Source organism: Diplotaxodon limnothrissa, linkage group LG12 (assembly GCF_057381915.1).
Source record: "Diplotaxodon limnothrissa isolate DT_005_m linkage group LG12, D_limnothrissa_male_GT1.1, whole genome shotgun sequence".
In the NCBI taxonomy this organism is placed as follows: domain Eukaryota; kingdom Metazoa; phylum Chordata; class Actinopteri; order Cichliformes; family Cichlidae; genus Diplotaxodon; species Diplotaxodon limnothrissa.
Genome location: NC_140607.1, coordinates 13970952 through 13994021, shown reverse-complemented (window position 1 = coordinate 13994021; position 23070 = coordinate 13970952). Strand labels below are relative to the sequence as shown.

The following is a 23070-nucleotide window of genomic DNA, read 5'->3' as shown; positions in this document are numbered from 1 at the left end:
CAGCATGAGAAGCCCTTCTCTTGACATTCTCATGGCAGGTTGATCTATATAATTTATATCTGTGAGCCACTTTCAGCTTAGCTGTGCTGAACTGCGGTGGTTGATATATGAGACATGTTAATATTTTACCCTGGTTAAACAGAGTGTATGTGTAATCCAGTGTATGACTTTATCTGGTGCAAAAATATTAGCTAATGTGGTCGACTCACAGATTCATTTAGCACTGAATATCACACCCATTTTTCCTTTTAGATAGATTACTTCCTCCTACCGTGTAAAACATTCAATGAAAAGTAAACACACACACTCACTCATGCTGCATTGTCAGAGCATATGAAAGCACATGTGAAATGGATTATTAATCAAGAGGGATGTTCAGTCGCCTCCTAGCGGTAAACTGGGAAAAGCATTATCCTCTTCCTTAAGTTTCTTAAGGTCCCCCCCTCAAAAGGTTTACCCACAGAGCTCTGCTTTTGCTTATTTGACTCGTCCATAATGCAACAAGAGACCATTTGTCATTGACAAAGTCGGCCGTATATGGGTAACCCGAGGGCCTCTAGGTGGCATTCCTGTCCGTGTTCAGGTTACGCGGGCTGATGAGTGGAAATACCAGTTTGTGTCTTAAGGAGAAAAATGAATAATCAGCAGTTTGGTCACTGTTTGCTGCTGTATGCATGCACCCCCTCCACAGTCTGTTAGGTGCAAACTTCACATCATCGTTTGGTGGATTTCAGGTTTTTGCGCAGATCTTTAAACTAAAGCCACATAAGCGAGTAAAGCCAACGTTTAATACTTAGCTTTAGTTGTTTTAAAGTAGGAGGATTTTCACTTTGCTCTTTCAACTTACCCCTCATTTAAAGCTTTCTCCCCTATATGCTCAGCTTTTCATGACAGTTGGGTTAATCCCCACTTCTTTTCAGCTAGCCCAACACTGTAATTTTTTGTTGTTGTTATGTTTCCTTTTACATTTAAAATTAGGCAAGATAGGACATGCAAATCAGTAACTGAAGAGTGTGGCTGGTTCTCATGCTCAGGCCTATGTTAGCCCAACCCTTTCTTCCACTCTTCCCTCCCTCCTATCCCTTGCCAAACAGGATCTGTAGGATCTTACACAGTCATTTTCTCAGGAGACGGGAATGTCAAAGCACAAGCTTTGTGCCTGCTGGAACTTGCTCCCTACATTCTGTAGAACCTCCAGGAAAAAGTACAGAATGAGTTACCCGTACATCCATTTAATTTCCACTCCTGTGTGTATCATCAACCGCTAGTTAAAACGCAGTGCCGGATGTGTTCTAGACACACGTTGACTCACTACTGAAATTAGGTTGTCTGGTATGCCACCCTGCCCTATCTTAACAAGGTGTCCTTGGATTCACGTCCCTTTAGTTTGAAAGGCGATTCGTTTCATTTTACTCATTTTTATTTCAACGTCCCATTTTCTGGAGACATTTGTTGTCCAGACCATTCACACTCAGGGAACAAAAACATGGTTTACGAGATATGAATTTTAGGTCTTTTTAATTGTCTGGTTTGTGTACAGTTTAAAAGCACATTTTACAGCAGATAGGCTAGTCACTTAGACTGTAAAGCACCCAGGGGTATCAGATTATAAATATAATACAGTGTAACTGGCATTCAGAGAAATGACACATTTACAAAAAGAAATGTAAAGGATTTTTTCCCCAATCATCCCACATCACCATCTACATTATCTCAGCTTTTCAAATGCTATCAAGCAAGCGGAGGATAGAAATGTAACAAAATATGTCGATGTCCCAAATAATGCTACATTTGTTTGTGTTGCTGTATTAAGCTTGTAGACGCGGCGATCCAAATTGACAGCACTCCTGCATCTGTAAGCTCGCTCTGTCAACTCCTGCACTGGCATTTGCAGCCAGACAGACAGCAGAGCCGTCTGCAGAGTGGCAGTGAAATGTTAAAAGTCTCAAAGAGTCCAGTTTCCACCAGGATCAGATGCCATTTCTACTTTAATTGACAGACCAGTGGCTGGGCGTTAGCACTGAGCTGCTTGTGGACTCTTTGCGGCACAGATTTGGGCTGTGGCTGTAGGTGGGGGAGTGAGTGACACTTGGACTGCTGGGCGGTGTGGAAGAACAGGAGGAAGACTTGGATTTAATCTGTAGCCACTTGTCTCCCAAAGCCTTGGCAAAGTGGTCGTCGACGGACACGCTGATGGAGAGCTGCTGGGACTGAGCTTTCTGGTAGTGAACACCCAAGCTCCTCTGGAAATGCTCCTCGAGGACGTTATCATAGTTGTCTTTGGGAACCACTGCAATATAGAAGACGAATGGCAAACCTTTACATACACACCTAAGTGAGTCAGTAAAAGTGCGTGGTATGGCTGTGCTATGAGGCACGTGTGATGACTAGGGAGTGACCTTCTGGGTAAATGAGCTCATTCCAAGTGAGTGTGAGACTGACCTGATGAGTGGCCCACGGATCTTGAAGAGGGGTTTCGTAACGAGGAGGCGCAAGTGATCACAGAGGGACGTATCTGGAAAAAAGAAAAAGAAAAAGAAATGGGTCAGTAATTAGACTCAAAGTAATTAGACTTGAAGCACAGGTTGTAACCCTGGTTTTAAGCTTTCGTTTCATTCCACAAACTTTGTGTTTTTGTTCTGACTTTGGCTAAACCTGACTGTGTACTCGCTCTTCAACTGCAACAGTTTAAATTAAAAACAACACGATCTGAAAACCGATTAAACTGGTTGGGTTTGCGCGTGAAAGTCAGCTCCCTCCCAGTGTGGTGGCATAAACAGGTCAGAGAGAAAGCAGTCTGTTTGGTCTTGTTGATGGCATTCCTCCCTCCATTACTCACATTTTCTTCCCGAATCTGGCTGGATTGCATAGCTCAGGCAAGCTTAGGCTTGCAGACACACTTAGACGCAGAATGCTTGTGCAGCTGGATTCACTGACTACAGATAATGGACCCCTGTGGTTGGTGGCCTGAAGCTATGCTGAGGTTATACAGTAGGGTAAACAGTATGACCTCCTAAATACCCTGTGTTCTAGACAGGCTTTGCTGAATTACCTGGATTTGACTGGAAGAGGTGCCTTTATTCTTTTCCTCTGCGCTTTCAGTTTCTTTTCTGGGTTTCTTGATGAGGGCAAGGGGTTCATCCATTACTGGTGTGTAGTACACATGGGTGGGCAGAGGGCTGGTGGGGCTGGGTGTTGGACTCAGGGTTTGTGTTGGACTCTGCTGGCTGCTGAACACTGCTGGGGCTGCTCTCTGGGCCAGCCTGCTTCGGCTCATCGCTCGCTCTCGTCTGAAACAATTATTTGAAAGAGTTTCAGACCCTCGTTGCTGTCTTTTTTTTTTTTTTGACAGAATTTGCATTTAATAAGTTGAATCTATCAAAAGAAAATGTTCTTAGGAAAGTTAAACAGCTCAACCAACCTTTCCTCCAAAGTCAGACCTCTCTCGTGGCTGCGCTTGCGTTTGATTGGATACACCGTTTGGGTTCGAGCCCGGTCGTGTGTCATATGTCTGTATCTGTCTTCGCTTCTGAGATGAGGCTGACCTGCAGAGCAAAATTAAAATGCGGGATTAGAAGAAGCATGCAGACTTTCAAAGAAACACGACCCCATCAGGGGTGCCCGCGGTCCCTTTGCCAACGCCGATCCTACGTCAGATCACTGACGGTATATTGTGACGTTTGTGATTGTATCTAACTGGCAATGATGTGAAGCAGTGATGACTAACTGCTTGTTTTGATCCATGACATCAACTTGCACGACTGCTTTTCGTGGGAAAGCGTTTTTTTTTTGTTGTCACCGTTAATCGTAAACTCCGTTAAGCTGTAGAACTCGATTTACCTGATCAGTGAGGGTTACAACACTTCACAGCTGATTCAATGCTAACGGTAAATGTTGTTTTTCTACATATTGGCATTCAGCCCAGTCACACGCAAACAAGTTTTTTTCCCCCTGTTTGGATGGAGTGCAAAAACATCAAACTGCTCTCCGTGTCTGAGGACCCCGATTTGGGCGTCAACCATTTGTGAAAAGGCCATCAAGGCGAAACACGTACACATCCTGGATCTTTGCAATTACACAAGTCGAAACACATCGACAGGCAGCTGCTGATGTCAGTGGCTTGTTCAATCAGAGGAGTTTAAAGCATGTCTACAGTGCAGGACAGACACACTAAATGGGCTGGATGTCTCAGTCTTTTGCAGGTTTATCACCCATCAAATGTCAACCAAAGCCACACAGGGGGGCGTTTGGGCAAATCAGCCTGCAGTCACATCCCCAGGCTGATGTGTAATGCATGCAGCCAAAACACAAGCACTGTTTGAAAATGTAATGGCAGCACAATTGCACTGTGTGTTCCGTTAACACTTGGAAATCCACACTGACGGGCAGCAGTGCTAAACTGTATTCAAATCAGCCAATGGATGTATTTAAAGAAACAATAGTCTGTGGTGCCACACTGAATTGAGACAGTCTGTTTAAATTGGTTTTGCATTCCTAGAGAAAAACAAAACAGCCTTCACGCCCACACTGCTCACTCCAGTTCACATTTCCTAACATCTAAACTCTCCAATAGCACATGTGAGCTATTCCTTCACACAGTGTGGCTTTGTGGAGGGGCGTAGGTATAACCACACCTATGCTGATTTTCTAATGCCTCGGGCATGGTTATTTCTTCCTTATTAGCAGAGGGAAAATGCTTCCTGACCTTTTGGTTCACTGCATTTAAATCTGATTTTATTGTTACCCAACAGAAACGCATGGTTTAGAAAAGCTCAGTTAAAGCCTCAGGTGAGTATTTACAGAGTCTGTATGTAAGATTCAGTGTATTAAATATATTAACCGAAAAAGCCAAACGTGGTTCTAGCAGTACACATACTTGATTGTTTACTTATCGCTGTCATTTGATTGTCACCGTATCTGATTCTTTCTGCCTGACTTCACCTAAATATCACAGACAGACTAAATGCCACTTAATTAACACAGATGTTGTATATAGTTCATATCATATTGAGAAATACATATTAAATACGCATACTAATAAGTAAATGATATGGCACAACCACAGCAGAGATTTATTTCCACAGATCCAAGTATCCACTGTCATCAAGAAACATGAGGACATTTTTAAAAAAGCGTAAATCGAGCTTACCTTCTAAAATGTAGACCTTGAAGCCACTGCTCATCCGAGTTATGTATTGGAAGTTAGCCACAGCCATTGCTCCTTATCTTTGTGTTGCTGAGCCCAAATACAGAGGAACACCTTGACTGCTGGACTTTACAGGACACAAAGAGCCTCAGTTATAGACTGTATTGGAAAGGTAATGAGACGCTGGTTCTGAGCGCCGTCAGGTAAAGTATCAGGTGAGTGCGGACAGACCTGTGACTCATTTCCTGCCTTTCCATTGGCTGCTGCCCGGGCCAATGAGAAGCCCCGGTTCACTCATTATTATTCCTGTACAGTTGGGAATGTGCCTGCAGTTAGGCCCATCGCTAAAGTAGAAAAAAGGCGCTAAATGTCACAGTATACCAGACTTTACTCTGATTAGAGAACTGTTTGCTTTATTCGGCACTTTCTCTTATACGAAAAGTTCCATCCTGAAAAAACAAACAAACAACCCCCCCCCGTCATCAATTATTTTCTTTCAGTTCCTTGTAGAGTGTGCCTGCGGGTTTCCCCATACATGGAATCAACACCTGTCCCCCTCCCACCTCCCTCCTAATCTGCAATCTCACCAAACTGCATTTTTCCGGGTGCTTAGCCCACCGGAGCTCCAGTCATTCTTCTGACCTGCCCATACACGCATGCAGCTGTACTCTGAGCCTGCCTCACCAGTAATCCGAGGGCTTTTGTTGATGGCCAGACAAAGACTCCCTAAGTACTGAAAATGTTGCTGCTGCCATGAGAAAAAAAAAAAATCTTCTGAGAGTGTAATGCGCGTCTGACGACATGTAGAAGGCCTCGGAGGCAGCTCACTTAGATACGTGACAGTTCTAATGAAAAAGGGGGGAAATCATTATTAATGTCATTGTTTTAAGGTGTATCTGTAAAACTTATTGAGAAATACCATTTTGTGCTGTCTGGACTTTGTTGATATACAAGTGGGAGATTTCTACTTGTGAGTTTTACCCTAACAGGTTGGTGAATTTTGTTTAACGTGATAAAAAGCTACTCTTTTAGAAGTCCCACTGTTCATACGTGCATGGAAAATATTAGGTTTAATTTAAGCTCAACAGTGCCCCCTTATGTCGTACAAAGCAATAGCACGGTCAGGGGTAGGAAAATAACTTGTGGGGGGAAAATGCAGTTTAACGTTTTAAAAATGAAATGAATGTGGTTATAAATCTGCAAGTGGCCAGGGAAGCTGTAGAAGTTCTAGTTTTGCAACGATTGTCCAGCGGCAATCAAGGCATTTTGGCTTGCTGTACTAACAAAAACTTATTCTACAATTTCAGTACAGCCACAAAGAATCTGGGTTTAGTTTTATACTAAACAGAAATTAAATACTGATACTAGTTTTGATTCTATAAACATGATAAAGGGCTTCACACTCTTAATCAGCTGATAACATATAGTCACTGGGGTAATGTAATGCTTACACATCAGAAACGGTAATTGCTCAAGAGGATGTTCTAGGAAGTCTTGACTCACCCCTCAGTTCTTTATATTTTGCTAGGGAAACAAGATTTATTGCTATATGGAAACATACAGTATAAAGAACAAAAACATAGTTTATACAATTCTAATAAGCTTAAAAGTCAATATTTGCTATGACCACTTTTATTCTTTAACACAGCCTGAACTCACTTAGGTACGTTTTCTCATCATTTCTTTAAGAAGTCTTCAGGAATAATTCTCCAGACTTCCTGAAATATATTCAAAGCTCTTCTTTGGATGTTTCTGTCTCTTGTTCTAATCTCTGTAGAGATGATCTCACACTCCTTCAATAATGTTGAATTCCAATTCATGACTGATGTGTTTTTCTACTCAGGTATGAATTTACTGTACTGGCAGTGAGCTGGAGATCAGTGTCATGCTGACAAATGAAGCTGCTGCCAATCAGATAATTTCCAGATGGTGGATCCAGATCTCACTTTTCCTTCTTGTTCATATTTTCCTAAATTTTGACAAGATCTTTAACACTTCTGCATTTCAGCAGCTTCAGACCACGACAGAGCCTCCACTGTGTTTTACAAATGGCTGTAGATACTTGCTTTACCTCTCTCCTGACCTCCTCTGAACATGTTGATGATGATTTGAACCAAAACCTAAATTTTCTAATTAAGACCTGTTGATTTTCAGTCCAGTTCTAGTGTAGTTTTGTGTACCGCAGCCTTCCCCCCCTGTTTCCCTTCCTTAAGAACGGCTTCTTTACAGCCACCCTTAAGCAGAGGCCATTTCTGATGAGGCTTCAGCAAACAGAACGATCACTGAAGTTCCAGATGCATGCCTCAGGACCTCCGCCAGTTCTTTGCTGGATTTTAAAGGAAGACTTCTTAAAGCCATGACCTTTAAATGCCCATCTGCTGCAGATAGTAGTTTAGGCCTGTGACTTCTTTTTATCCCCTGTTTGTTCAGTTTCCATCTGATTTTTTTAAGCACACACAGCATACCATGATCTCTCTTTTGGAATAAACACATTTACAGAGAAAAACATAAAGGTAGGGCATTCATTAAGTTAGAAAGTAGCCTCATCACTTTGGGTAAAAGTTGAAATAATTATTTTCTGTTAGCCTAGCCAAACTTGCAACACTAATCTATATTTTAATTTAGTGAGGAGACTCCACTCCACTGGTGACTGCAAGCAAGAAAACACCCGAGGAAAACACCAATAAATAAATGACGCCGTCAATAACTATCATAAACCTCCTTGTATGATCCATGATAAAGCAGCTGTGTGCGACACACCACAGAGCACAAAGAGCATTCCCCTTTCTGAATAATCGAAAGTGTGTACTGATGGTTACCTGACAGATGCATTGCCTGGGCATGCCTTCATGGTGGGCAGGATAATGACAGAAAAAAGGGGCACAGAAAAAAGAAAGGCAAGCTAGAGAGCGATTGCTTCTCTGGTTTGTGAACTAAAGTAATCGAGCCACTTTCTATGAAATCACACAAATTCTAATGTAATAAAACTAAAATCCATCCACTGAAAAATAAATGTACACTAATGATACATTAATAGGCAGTTCACTATTCCCAACTCTTAAGATCGGAGCTAAATAGCGGTATTTTTTACTAGCAAGCAATAGGCTATTTATTATCTCTAAAATGCATTAATGATTTAGATAAGAAATGCTCTAGGCCTCTATCCGTGTCTCTGTAGTTTCTGCCATATGGTACAGTTTCCATAGAGCAACCCATGGCTCCCAGGGGGGTGGGCTCCGAGTATCACTAACAGACGGCGCATCCCTCACTGTCTGTATTGACTCAGTTGAAAATCAAAAGTAACACCCTGTTTCAGCAGGCCTGACAACCCAGCAGTTGGTGTGCCGCTGCTGCTTTATTGGAGCCAGCAGGATGCCCGAATGAAATCAACACCCAGAGGTATTGCAGCCAACAGCAGGATCATGTCCAACAGCGAGCGACGCCCCTGCTTCTCCGCTCTCATCAGCACCACCCTGATACCCCCATCATGGAGCTTGTCAAGTTACAAGAATACTGACGAGAACAATGCCGGAAGTTCAACAACGCTAATAAGACTCAACAAAACAACAGCTCGCCACTTATGCGGTTTTAGCTGTGGCTGCTATTTTTACTTCTTTAGTTTAACTATGTCCAAACTCTGACGTCAATAAAAAATCAGCCCTAGATATGCATAGACTTTTCTTTCTTTCTTTCCCCCCAAAGAGACACCGGAAGTGTGGATATCACCCTGCTGCAACTTGACGACCACGCAGCTCCTCTCTCCCTCAGGATGACTGGGAGTGACGCAGGGCAGACGGAAAAAACTGGGGCTTGATGAGATGCAGGAAGGGCTGTAGCTTTATTTATTTCAGCCTGATGCCTGACTTGCCTGCACGGAGGATATGAGAGTCACCCATATGAGAGCTTTTCTGTGACAGACAGGAGGTAATAACGAGGAATCATCAAGTCATCCTTGGGGCAGACCAGTTTGGATACACTCCCAGGTAGGCTTCATCATGCCCGGTTGTGGCTGTTACTACAGGCTGCTGAAGTGCTAGGTGGCTTTCTGGAAACAGGATACATGTTAAAAAATGTCAATAAATTTATATTTTTATTTGCGTCAGTCTTTACACGGAGACTGATAATTGGCTTGCACAATTTGCTTAGGTGAAGTAGGGCTGATTTCTTCTTGCATCTTAGCAAATTCTTTAAGCTACACCGTCACGACTCATCGCCACTGTTATGATCAGATAGTCGAGCTTCTCCTTCTATATTAACACGGGACCTGTTTTCTCTGTAGGTAACATCGGGTCCTGTTCCTGCACATGGGAAAGTAGCCTAGTCATTCATTTCCCCACTGAACACCGAGTTGTAAGTCGCATTCAGTGTATTTGGACCCCCACATCCTCCTCCTTCGTCATTTCAACAAATATCCACCATGAACTACCTGCGACGACGACTCTCGGACAGCAATTTCATGTCCAACCTACCCAATGGCTACATGACCGACCTCCAACGCCCCGATGCGCCGCAGCAGAGCCCCGCAGTGTCGCCCGGGCCGGCAGAGAGGCGCCAGTCCACCAGTCAGCAGCAGCAGCCGCAGCAGCAGCAACAGCAGCAGTCTGGAGGTGGAGGTGGAGGCTTCTTCTCATCCATTTCCAACGCCGTCAAACAGACCACAGCTGCTGCGGCTGCGACCTTATCGGAGGCAGCGGACCGAGCAGGTGTCTCCAGCAGCGCTAAGATCCTCCTGGTCATCGACGACCAGCAGACCGACTGGTAAGAGCAGTGCGCATTGGCAGCGCGCTGCCTCGTCTAGACAGCAAAAGTGTGCCAGACCGTGGGTTGCGGTGGCCTAACTCCTAGAAGGTCATATGATTCATCCGGTGTTGAGAGGTATCCTTCCATCACGTGAAACAACCGGTGGGAGGTTTTGTGCGCCGAAACTGTGCCATGGCAAAGGCGCAACAGACCGAAGGCAGAGAAGCCATTTTCATTTGACGATCAGCTTGTTTTTTCTTCTTGTGATCGATTCGTGTTGCATTCTGCTGATAATCTGAAATTACGCAAGTGCACTATGCGTTCATGGCCGCCATGAATATGGAGATTACCTATTTGTCAAATGAAGCGGCTGTAAGTGCAGAAGAAAAACGATTTCAGCAGACAGTCGAGCTTCTTTTCCGCGCGCATTATGCAATAGTGATAGCAAACTAAGAAATTTGCTATTATCAAGACAGGATTGATATTCACAATAAACGGAAGCTGACCTGTCCTGATGCAACACCAGTAGTTTTATTTATACATCCATATTTATATATATATTCTCTAAATTTCAAAATTTGCCAAAATAATGGCAAATATTAAATATAGAAAGGCAAAATTTTAAAATCACATCCATATATCAACTTTTTGATGTAATCATTTAACTTCTTGCTTTAAAATCAGGGTGAAGGTCTTCAGAGGAAGAAAGGTCCATGGGGAATTTGACATCAAGGTGGAACAGGTAAGTTTTGCTTTGTGATGCAGACTTGTAGATTGTCTAGGCCAATAGCAGACCAATAATCTATTTGTGAGGAGAAATGTGCAGCCTTATATTTATTACTACAGTTTCACTACAGTTTCACTCAGTGGTCTTTCATGATGTAATCCACTAAGCAGCATTTTAACAGAAGAGAAGCCCATAAACATTTTAAAATCTTCTTTGCCTAAGGCATTTTCTTCTCCTACTATTTTAGTCTCTCTACCTCATTCTGGACTGACATTTCTTTCTTATGTGGCCTCAAAACAGGAAGGATGAATTTCACACAGAGCCTGATATTCTTTAATTGTGTCTTGTTCTGCTTGACCGCTGGCTCCACTCATCACCGCTGTGATTTCTGAAGTGTTTATTAGGGTTTGACCTTGATACTGTCCTTTCAGGCAGAGTTCTCTGAGATCAACCTGGTGGCCAATGCCACAGGTACCTACAATGTGAACATTGATGCAATTAGGAGTGGCCATAAAGTTACAAAGTAAGTTCTCTGCAAAATTTTTCTTTTTAGAAAAAAAATTGCAGCGCTGGTAAAACTACGAGTTTCTGCTGAAACGTTCACTGTGCCCCAAATGGAATGAATCATCAAACTGATTTGTTGTTTTTTTAGTGCTGTTAAATATTTTGCTCATGTCCCCTGAACCAGATCCTTTAAGCCAGACTTTGTGCTGATCAGACAGCATGCGTTCAGCATGGACAAGAATGGAGACCATCGTAACATAGTGATTGGATTGCAGTACGCTGGACTGCCAAGTGTGAACTCTTTGCACTCGGTCTACAATTTCTGCGACAAACCGTGGGTGGTGAGTAGGATTTAATTAAGGCATTCATTTAAAGCCAGCACACACTTAGTTGAGTGACATAGACATACTACGCAGCAGCATCTTTCTGTACGTTTCAGTTTGCTCAAATGTCTAGGCTTCACAAGCAGCTTGGCTCAGAGGAGTTCCCACTGATTGAGCAGGTTTACTATCCAAACCACAAGGAAATGGTGAGTTTTTGCCCTATGTCCTTCTCCTCTTCCTTTTCATTTGTTTTCATGGCTACTCTCTTCAAATAACAAGGACCTAGACCCATACACACACACACACACACACACACACACACACACACACACACACACACACACACACACACAACCTCTGCATGGGTCACATGTCAGGGGTGTAATTTACCTCCATGTCAATATTCAATCTTATGTAGCAGCTGAGAGCACTCACATTTTCTAAGCATCGACTTTTTTTTTTTGTAATTGGTAGATGGTGAGTGTTTGATTTCTTGAGTTCCAAGTTAGTGTTGCTACAGTTAAACTGAGACGGGTTGGTGCAGAGCAGTTTAATTCCTCCCTGCTGTCACAGCCTGACAGTACTGGGCTGGCTTTCAGGCCATCAGTACCAATCGTAATATCTGCCCCGATCAGAACTGATATAATAATTGGTGTTTTAATCACTGGGGCACTACGAGAAAGTTCATTTATAAGAAATCTGAGCATGTTTTAATGTTCTTTTTGCAGATTACCTCCCCTCAATTTCCTGTAGTGGTAAAGATGGGCCATGCTCACTCAGGGATGGGAAAGGTAAATCTAGAGTTCTTAAGTATTTTCTCAGGTCCACGTGAACACGCTGATGTCACTATATTAATATTTTCACTCTTGCTGCTTTAGGTGAAAGTGGACAATCAGTATGATTTTCAAGATATTGCTAGTGTTGTGGCACTGACCAAGACCTACGCCACATCTGAGCCATTTATTGATGCAAAGTATGATGTGCGCATTCAGAAGATCGGCAACAATTACAAGGCTTACATGTGAGTGAAACTTCCTCTCAGGTTCATGCATGAAAATAAAAACAGTGAAAATGGTTAGAATAGAGTTAAGTCTTTATTTTAATTAACAGGCGAACATCAATTTCTGGCAACTGGAAAACCAATACTGGTTCATCTATGCTTGAGCAAGTGGCCATGTCAGACAAGTAAGAGCGCAGAGTTGAAAATGAAATAAAACTGTAAATCAAATTGTATCGCACTGCACTATAATAGGTCTGATTAATGTGTCACGGCAGGTACAGAATGTGGGTGGATTCTTGTTCCGATATCTTTGGAGGGTTGGACATCTGTGCTGTGGAGGCTCTACATGGTAAAGATGGCAAGGACTACATCATAGAGGTACTACGTGACAATGATATCAATGTTTTCTATGATCTTAAGGGGAGTCCACTAATTATATCAAGTTGTGGTCTTTTAAGGTTGATGACTGTTCGATGCCACTGATTGGGGACCAGCAGGACGAGGATCGCGTTCATATTGCAGAACTAGTGGTTTCTAAAATGAACCAGACTGTTCCACGTACTTCAAGCTCTTCCACAGTCCGTACAGGACAGCCAGCACAGGTGCTCAAACAACAGACATGCTTTCCTTGCTCCAGCACACCCTAACTTTTCCTTATCTTCCACACTTTTAGTAGTAACACACTGTAAGTACAGTTAGATCCATAAATATTAGGACAGAGACACTTTTTCTTGTCATTTTGGTTCTGTAGACTACCAAAATGAATTTTAAGTTCGATGTCTTTCAGCTTTAATTCGGCAGGTTGAACAAAAAGATTGCATTCAAAAAATTGCACACCCAAGGCAACAAACTGCCTCTGATGTGTTTTACGGATGGTGCGGTGTGCTTTAGATCTTGAGCTGCTCCACGGCTTCGCCATACTTTTCCTTGTCATCCTTCAGGTAGAGGTTGATCTTGGTTTCATTTGTCCAAAGATTGTTTTTACAAAACTGAAAACTGGATGGCTTTTTTCGATGTCTTTTTAGCAAAGTCCAGCCTAGCCTTTCTGTTCTTGAGGCTTATAAGTGTCTTGCATCTTGCAGAGAACCCTAACCCTCTTTTTCGCAGCCTAAGGATGGCTTGTTTCACCTGCATGAAAAGCCCCCTTGACCGCATGTTGTGTGTTCGCAGTAAAATCTTCCAAATGCAAGGGACACGCCTCAGATGAACTTCTAAACCCTTCATCCAATCTGAATGTGAATACCCTGAAATAAAAGCTGAGAGTCTACACATTATGTCCATTATATAACTATAATATAACCTGTGAAAGTGTTCAAATATATATATGGACCTAACTGTATATTAGTGGGCATAAAAATATGAAAGAAACAATTAAAACAAGACTCAGTGAGCTTCAAGTCAACAGGATCTGCATTATATTTTCTTTAATCTTTTTAAAAACACATGTTGTGTTTCTAAGAAAAGTAGTGGGCCAAGCATGGATCCCTGGGGTACTCTAAATCTGAGATGGTCACATCAGAGAGACAATCAAATAACAACTTTAAACAGACCACACTGTGATTTACTTTGCCTGAAATGACTTGAATGGTGTGGAAGGATTCAGTGTAGGGTTAAGAGGAGTTTCTGGTTATGAGGTAAGTTAGAACGTAGATTTCCGTCAGAATTCTAAATGTGGCTTAAAATGTTATGAATGTTGTGATTAAGAGATTTGCTAGATCATGCTGTGGAAGAAAAATCTTCGGAACAAATTAAGAGACATTTAAAATATTTATACATTATCATTTTCTCTGCTTAGCCATCTAATGAATGTCATTTTTGCTTTGTATTGATATTTTCCCCTTGTTAACTTGTAGAAAGCAGTTTCTCCTCAGCCAGTCTCACAACCGAGAGTCCCGCAGTCTCAACAGCGTCCTTCACCACAGGGTAAGAACTGGACTTTTAGGGTCTTGAAAAATATTTCAGAATTTGAATGTGATTCGTCTCCTTCTTTTGTTTATCTCCGATAGGTGGTCCTCAGCAAAGCCCTCCATCTCAGCAGCGTCCACAACCTCAAGGCCAACCTCCTGTACAGACCCAACAATCTGCTGCCAGCCCTGCCACTGGTGACCCCAGTAACCAGACTAAGGCAAGCCAAGGGCCTGCGACTCAAGGTCAGAGACCTACGTCTGGTCAGGGCTCTCCTCAGCGAAGCCAAGGAGGATCCCCTCAAGCTCAGAGGCAGCAGTCTGTATCGCAGCAGAAACCATCTGCAGGCCAAAAACCTCCACCACAGCAGAGGCCTGCCATGCCCCCTAGACAGCAGTCACAGGGAGGGACACAGCAACAGAGGGCTCCCGGCCAACAAGGACGCCCTGGAGCACCCACCACCCAGCAGCCACGTCCTGCCGCTCAGGGTCAGGGGGGCCCAGGAGGACGACCTCCTCTGCAACAGAAGCCTCAGCCTCCACAGAAGCCTAGTCAGGACAGCCCGGCTATGGGTGGCTCTCCACAACTAAAGTAAGTAGCTGTGAATGATAAATGGGATCGGTTTCACCTCATCCTTCAAGCAGAAGATCCCTTCTTATTGCCTGCACTGTGACATGCATGCCACATGGGAAATCTATTTAATGACAAATGAGCCACCCGAATGTGCATGGTTTATTGATTTTTACACTTTTCAGCCCTTCAGCAGCACTTTCACGTAACATAACATTTCAAAGTCTGTGCAGAGCGCCTGATACGTTAAAACAACAAGCGGAAGCCGTAATGAAGCTACATATTGTGATATTTAAAGATCCCTTTAATGTAAATAAACTTTTGAACCTTGTTTACATATCTAGATTGTTGTGAAACTTATGAAACTAATGCCATCGACTGGCAGTGAGGCTACACATGTTCATCAGATATTTTAACATTATTAAACATAACTCATTGTGTGATAGCATACTTAGTTCAAAGCACAGCTTGTCTATTTCAGGTCAGTGTGAGAGCCTGCTGGTGCTGAGCGTCTCTCCTCTGCTTTCTGATTCACCGTGAGTTCGAGTCTCCTCTGCTCCTTCTTTACTCCGTGTAAGACACACATGGAGTGGAGCAGACACATGCCGAGTGGAGGAAAGGAGAGATAAGTGGAGATAATATTACTAGACTTAATGACGTACCTCCAAGTGCAATAAAACCTCTAGGGTTTCCAAGACAAGACCATCAGGTCTAAGTTAATCCCACTGCAAGGCCTTAGTATCATGGAGTTTTTGAGTATCCATCTATCCATTTTCTTACACTTATCGCCGGGCGGTTTGGGGGAAGCCTTCCTTCTTCCCAGCTACCTTCTCCAGATTATCTTGTAGAATACTGAGGTGTGCCTCCGGGGCCTCCTCCCTGTAGGGCATACCCAGAACTCGTCACCCAGGAGACACCCAGGAGGCATCAGTGTCAGATGCCCAACCCACCTCACTTGGCTCCTTTCGGTGTGGAATAGTTGCAGCGCCACTCTGAGATGCTCCTGAATAGCTAAACTCCTCACTCTGTTGCTAAGGGGGAGGCCAGTTACCTTTGGAAAAAGCTCATTTTGCCCCTTGTATCAGCATCTCATTCTTTGATTACTACCCCAAACTAGTGACGATGGGTAAGCGAATGGGCATAGATCAACTGGTAAATTGACAGCATCGCAGTGGAGCGCAGTGTTTGAATCACCGCAGATGCTGTAAGGGCCTCGGGGTGAAATTTTACATTTCTTAATTTAAAAAAAAAAAAAACTGGACACATGTAATCACATATTGCCGTTTTGCCGTCAGGTGTTCAGACAATTTATTTATTTATACAGTAAGCAAAATCATTCACGCCTTAATTTAACTGGGTTAGCCATGATTCGGTAGTCTCTGCCTGCTTTAGCTTCTTTACTTCTTGCTTCTGCTGAAAGTAGGAAGTGCGCTCTGCAGTGTGTCACTCTTTCCTCTTATGAGAAGCACAGTGAGCCTCCACAGCAGTACTGACAGCTGCGCCTATCCAGCTGCAATGTTCCATCGGTGCCACACAGGATACCTTATATCGGGTTGACGTTGCTGCGTGAACAGAATGTAACCTAAATAATTCACAAAATTAGGAATACATAATCCTGATTTTGGATTTAATACTTGAGCTTCTTTATGCTCTCCTGACAATGAGACATAAACCCTCTTATTGTCAGTTGCATACAAAAACATGCATCACTTTGCTTTCCAGAAAAGTCATTCAATATCCATATCATATTCAAAGCTAACTTGAAATGATAAGGTAATACTGAATGACCCGAGGAAAGGAATGCGCTTTATCATTGTTTACTGAGGCTTTTCTCTCATTTCTCTCCCTCTCTCTGTCTTGCCTTGCGCCAGTCTTTTCATTCCATGGGTTTGCTGCATGACTTTAATAGCCTCTTCCTCTCCTCTATTGCCATTTTCCTCTCTTTATAGCAAGTCCCAGTCTCTTACCAATACCTTCAACATTCCAGAAACCCCAGCGCCACGAGCCAGCCTTAGCCAGGACGAAGTGAAGGCCGAAACCATACGCAATCTACGCAAATCTTTTGCCAGTCTCTTCTCAGACTGAGACAGCATAAGCCCCTCTTCCCTCTCCTCCTGAAAGAAAAAGAGACAGGCAAACTGAAGGACAGACCCCTTCTTCCCCCTCCGAACAAGGACCAACCGGATGCCGTCTTTAATTCATGTACACTGAGCCTGATGTGAAAATGTACACACTTGATAGCCACTGCCTACATGGTTTAACTCTTTTAAAACGAACAAAAAGTAGAATACAGTTAGGCACTGATGTCTTAAACATTCCCTGCCTTGCCTCGAGCTTAAGTAATCATACTCAAAACTGTTTGTACTCCACACTGAAGCCTGTATATGCATGAATACGAAACAAAACAATATTGCTCTCACTTGTTTGTTTGTGCTGTAAATTCATCGTGGCCGTTATGTTCAAGTAACTTGAGGCGCTGTATTAAAGTTATTGGGGAAGGGAAGATAGCCAAATATTTTATTTTAAATAAAAAAGCAGCACCTAGTTTATTATCTCTTCTTATCTAAAAATAGTATATTTGTGTCATAGTAAAAACAGTGAAAATGTAGCTAACCCCTAATTTTGAATAAAGAGCTGTCAAACTGACTTAAAGCCACTAAACAATCTCCATGTATCCCCAATAAAAACAAAGCTACACCACTATTTCACACTTCTACTCCTTGCAAAATTAACAACAACATCCTCCCTGCTTTCCTGATTCCCTAATTATTTTTGTATGGCGCCCAAATGACTACAGCTGCACAAAAAGGATGTCCAGTGTTTGCAAATGCTAGATCTGTTCAAGCTGTAGATCGCTCATGGTGATGTCTTAGCTGCATGTCAACAGGAGGCAATGGTTGCATTTCCCAACCCCTGACTTTGGCGCTTGTAACTGTGTTGTCACATGTAGTTAAATTAGCTAGTATTAGAGTAGTTGGTGTCGTGAGTATGTCGTGGCTCCCGATTTTCTTTGTTTTTTTTTTTTGTTGCAGAAGAACAAAAGCCCAGCAGCTCTCTAACTTGAAAGCATGCCTTACACAGACAAGAGCGTCAAATCAAATGGAGCTGTCTCAGGGATGTCCAGTTGATTGTGACACTTGTGTGTGGGTGAGGGTCTTCCATTGCAGTCTTATAGTGGTTGTTTACAAAAAAAAAGAAGGAAAAGCATGCATTTTAATGAGCTAGAATGTTTTATTATTTCAAACACATTTGCACACAGAGTATATCTTGCAAAATTATACTTGAATACAATGGTTTTCAGGTTTATTCATCTGCCACTTGACAAAGCAGGGTTCCTGCTTTGGGGTGCTGCCATGTCTGTAACAGGCATGGTACAGTGGGATCCAGTGTAGACAGGGTTGGCGACTGTTCAGGTACAGTTAGTGAAAAATATCGTTACTTACAGTTTATTTTCCTCAATTTTCAAAGCAATGTGACAAGAAAAAAACTGCTAACCAACTACTGAGTTTAATGGATGTACAATAGGTTTTAGGAGGTCTTAGCAGTAGGTCAGCATAAGATGCACTCCAAAGCACACACAGCCAAGGAATGTTACGTTTGTGAAATTCATTTGTACCACGTAGAAAGGTAAAACGGTGACAAGTTTTAGGAATGCCAACTGCACGATGCTTCTCTGCAGTTGATTTCACAATTCTGCCACGCATCTTTTGCACCGACAAAACTTTCTTTGATCACGTCTCTGAAAATCCAAGCTGTCACTGAAGAATGTTTTATCTTCTCCAGGCACTATAAATGTCTTCCAGAAGGAGTGCTATAGATTCATATGGTGATATAGTATGGCAATATCACGCTTTTAGAGAAGACCCAATAGTGAAAAGTCTAAGTGAGTCCTGGTCCCCCTGCAGATTCTCCATGTTGCCTGTGTTTTTCTGTTTATGTAGCCACAGTGACCCCTTGTGTTCAATGGTGCATAAACGTGTGAATGTTGTTTTGTAACCTGGTCAAACCAAATAGATGTTGTGCAAAGCTCTGAGTGATCCAGATTGTCACTTTCCTCCCCTGCTGCTATTTGTGCTTGCTGATATTCTGTGTGTCTCTAAACTTTATAGTTTATCTGGGAAAATAGTTTACTTACTTTTTCCTTTTGTACATGCACAATTTTCTTGTGAATGGCACTGCTATATGGTGCTTGTTATGTTATGCATAAGTAATGGAGGGCTTCATTTTTACATTTTACAGTTACTCAGTGTCAGTACGTAACTGTCAGATTCATAATGGCACAGCCGAGAATAAGTAAGAGAGGAGTAATTTTCACACTGAGTGTGTAATTTATGAAAATGAGCCATCACATTTAGCACTGATGGTTATCTTTGAAAAACCGTGCCGTCCTTTCACTCAGAGGTGTCTTGGCCAAACTGAGAAACACCATTTGCCACGAGCCCTCTGGAGCCTGACAGGATGAGCCGCGACGGCAATGCAAAGAAGTCATTTTGATATATATTTTTTTTTATATTTTATTTTTAAGGGTTTACATTATTTATGGTTGATATATCTGACTGTGAATGTACATTGTCTTCTTTCTTAGAGCTCCTTTTATTGTTTTTTAATTCCACCGTATAATCATTGTGAAACGGTAAAATCCTTACAAGTTTGAGTGAAATTGATTGTCAGTTGATGCCTTTTTTTGTTAATCAAAAATAAGATACTGCATAATATAAATCATGGTGGATTATTGAAATAAATGTAATAAAAATGATATTGATGTTATATGCAATGTAGCTATATTATGTGAAAATGAGTATGTTATTACAACATGCACATGTCCAATAAAACCTATGACAAATAATGACTGGTTTATTTGAGAAAAGTAAAGTAAAGTAGGTTTTAAAAGATGCTGACACAGCTGCTGAATAACTGTAACAACACCAGTTAGTCTAAATGATTAATGCAGAACTGTTGAGTAACATTCATATTCAAATTTCTTTTCATTTTGCTGTCCTTGATGATCAGAGACATCATTGGTTTTTCAGTTTGTTTTTCACACTTTTGTTAACATTTATTTTTATACCGTAGCTTACTTTATCCATCAGGTTGAAAATTACATGGTTGCATTTTATTTTATTTTCGTTTTTCAGTTATAAAGAAAAAAAATTAAAGGATATATATAATAGTAATTCATAGACTTTAGGTATTTATATTAAATGGGTACAGTGCATAGTATTCGGTTGTGAATGACTTTAATATTAGGCAAAGTATTGTTTATACTCTGCATTGCTGTAAGCTAGCGTCTAAAAATACGGTGGCCCTGAGAGGTCAAATGCACTGCAACTAAAGATACCACCAGCAAACCTAACCCTTAGCCCCCCAAAAACACAGCCCACAAAAGTAAGTTGAACAAAAACAAAAAAACAAACAAACAACATAGCAAAACATAAAAACAACATAAGTGTTTTGGGGAAGATAATAATGCGATGGACCAGCAACAAAAGTGACAGAAGCCAAAATGTGCGAAGAACTGCACCGAGGGGACTCATCTGTGTTATGAGTTAGAAAAAGATTCAGGTAATCTGTGTTTTAATCACATGATTCATACAATACTGTAGATACATGTTTGCTATTAGCTGTTTACTGCTAGCTTGTCCCTGCCGCAGCTGTTCCGTCACGTTATTGTCTCCCCATGAACACTTGCCGCCTGTTTTTTTAAAGCGTTTTCTACTTCCATTGTGTGTGTGTTATATTTTTTTCTATCTAGTTCAATTTTGTTTCATTCTACTTATGTTGTGTTTTGTGTGCTTTTGAAGGATTTTTTTATTTGCTGGTGTTTTGTTAAATTGCAGTGTGTTTGACCTCTATAAAGAAATGTCTTTTAAGAATGTCCTATAGTTTGACAGTATTTTTCAACATAAAACATACTAATGTGGCCACAAGGTGGTGTGGGCCTACAGTCTCACTTCTGTAAGCACACAAACACCACATTCTACCATATTACAATATAACATGTTTATTTGGCCATTACAAATGACTTATAATACAGTATATGCATTCCTTTTCCATTGAAAGTGTTAATTTATATTAAAAAAACATCCTTTTTAAGTAAGTAAAAGCATCCTGAGTGCTACAGAACAGAGCCCTGGGATTTTGTATGTATTACTATTCAGTCATTCAGTCATTCTGATTCATCATTGTATTAGCAATTATGTTAACATTGCTGAAAAACAAAGTTTTTCTTGATGCTCAAATTTTAATCGTACGACTTTAAGTCACATAGAAAAACGGAAATCAAAGCCCGCACACTACCAAACAAAACTAAACTGGCATCCCTTCTTTGTAGAACAGAGACCCATTCATGGTGTTTGAGTAAAAACACAACTATTATGTTCCCAAATTTTGGGGCTTTCACTCGGGCTTAAAATCTGAATGCACCAGCTGCAGCTGAGAGAGGCTCGATACTATTAAGCACCCCCTCTAATGTGAAGAGGGATGTGTTTCATTGCCTTGTCTTGTACAACTCAGTGAGTGCATCTACAGCTGAAAGAACTACATTAAAATTAGATTTTCCTTTCCCTCATCTGTCTGTGCAAATGTTTTGGCAGGTAGGTTTTATGCAATGAGAGAGAGGGAGAGCGTTCAATTTTAATCACCAGATTGATTCTTTTTTTTCTTCCTTGAAAGTTTTCATTGCAGACAAAAGTGTCTGGAGTGCAAAATCCAATTTGCAGGCAGGATGTTTTATAGCTGCTCGCTCATGAAAGGTCACCGTGGTTTTTAAAGCTCTATCTGCTTTGCTTGCAGTTCTTATCTGGCTGCCCGGTGGCTGTTCCTTCCTGACAAATCTAGGTCTCGTTTGCAGGTAAAATGCTCATCTGATCAGGAAAGAAAATCTAATAAATTTTAAAAAATATATACATTTTTAATGCGTCATGAAATGTGTTGTGCATGGAATGAACTAAAGAAGTAAAGGAACAAATGACAGAGTCCTTTGATAAAACCCAGAAAAAAAGATGGAGGGGTGGGGGTGTGACAAGCCCAAAATAAATGTGACATCATTTAATTTACATTTATCACAGACTAGAGACATAGAGGGGTAAAATTTATGTAGCATGACCTTAGAATAATGAAAACAGTGAATCACTTTAAACTGAATTAACCAGTGGCTGCTGTATTATTGAACAACTCTTAATATAAGACTTTGCAATCCTTCACATTTCATTCTTTTCTCAAGCCTCCATAAAAGATAAAAGCATGAAATATGAATCACAAATATGAACTTTGTACTGTTTGGTACTAGAAAAAACACTAGTACCACAGCTTCATTCACAAAATGAAAAGTATATAACAGAGTAAGTTGCGTATCCACACCTTGTATCAAAAGTGTTGTCTAGCAATGGTGTGGTAAGTAATCAAACTACAAGAGAATTTATCAAATGTATATTTAATTTGAATAAGAATCTAGTGAACTTCTGAGATCATAACTATTACTTACCAATTGTAAGACATTAAGAGAGCAACAGCGAGTGACGCATGTTTTTTTCACCGGCTGTATTTCAGGCTGGGGGGGTGGGCTGACTTACTCATGGTCTGGAGAGCCAAATTATATCAATTATTCACTATGGTAACAAGCAAATCACTGGCATACAGCATAATACGACAACCTGATGCTCTTACATAATCTTGTCTGTGAAGGTTCTCAGTCATCCAGGTCATCGTAGTCAAAGGAGCTTGCAAAGAAAAGCGTCTGGACTTCTTTAAGTTACTTGAAGACGTTTCACCTCTCATTCTCGGAGACGTTTCACCTCTCATCCGAGAAGCTTCTCGGATGAGAGGTGAAACGTCTTCAAGTAACTTAAAGAAGTCCAGACGCTTTTCTTTGCAAGCTCCTTTGACTTACATAATCTTATTTGTTATAACAGAAGATTTAGCATAGTGATGGATCATTTCATTCCCATCCACCAAAATAAATCCAAACCTCTTTGGGAGTTTTCAGTAAAATAGGCCATTCAGTGAAATCAAATGCTTTGTGGGTATCTAGTCAAAGTACAGCATATTCAGGCTTTGAAAGAGTACATAATTTGTTGCTTAAAGCTACTTTTATCTAAAAAACTAGGTGGAATGTTACTGGACAGAGTTGATCATGGCCTGGAAAATCCTTTCTCAA

General features: G+C 41.4%; 2 protein-coding genes across 2 annotated transcripts; one reads left to right on the top strand and one right to left on the bottom strand.

Annotated features, from left to right (window-relative positions):
• Positions 1-1988: 1988 nt before the first annotated feature.
• Positions 1989-5216, bottom strand: vgll4l (vestigial like 4 like). The gene is made up of 5 exons (XM_085368006.1): positions 5150-5216; positions 3422-3545; positions 3053-3290; positions 2443-2515; positions 1989-2290 (listed from the first exon to the last, which is right to left on the bottom strand). Exons 1-5 carry the CDS (start codon positions 5214-5216, stop codon positions 1989-1991), a joined length of 804 nt encoding a protein of 267 aa, XP_085224132.1.
• Positions 5217-9563: 4347 nt separating this feature from the next.
• On the top strand, positions 9564-17000 carry syn1 (synapsin I). The gene is made up of 13 exons (XM_085368005.1): positions 9564-9904; positions 10571-10628; positions 11045-11136; positions 11302-11458; positions 11557-11646; positions 12169-12231; positions 12319-12461; positions 12551-12625; positions 12716-12818; positions 12899-13042; positions 14294-14363; positions 14447-14936; positions 16865-17000. Exons 1-13 carry the CDS (start codon positions 9564-9566, stop codon positions 16998-17000), a joined length of 1962 nt encoding a protein of 653 aa, XP_085224131.1.
• Positions 17001-23070: the final 6070 nt, after the last annotated feature.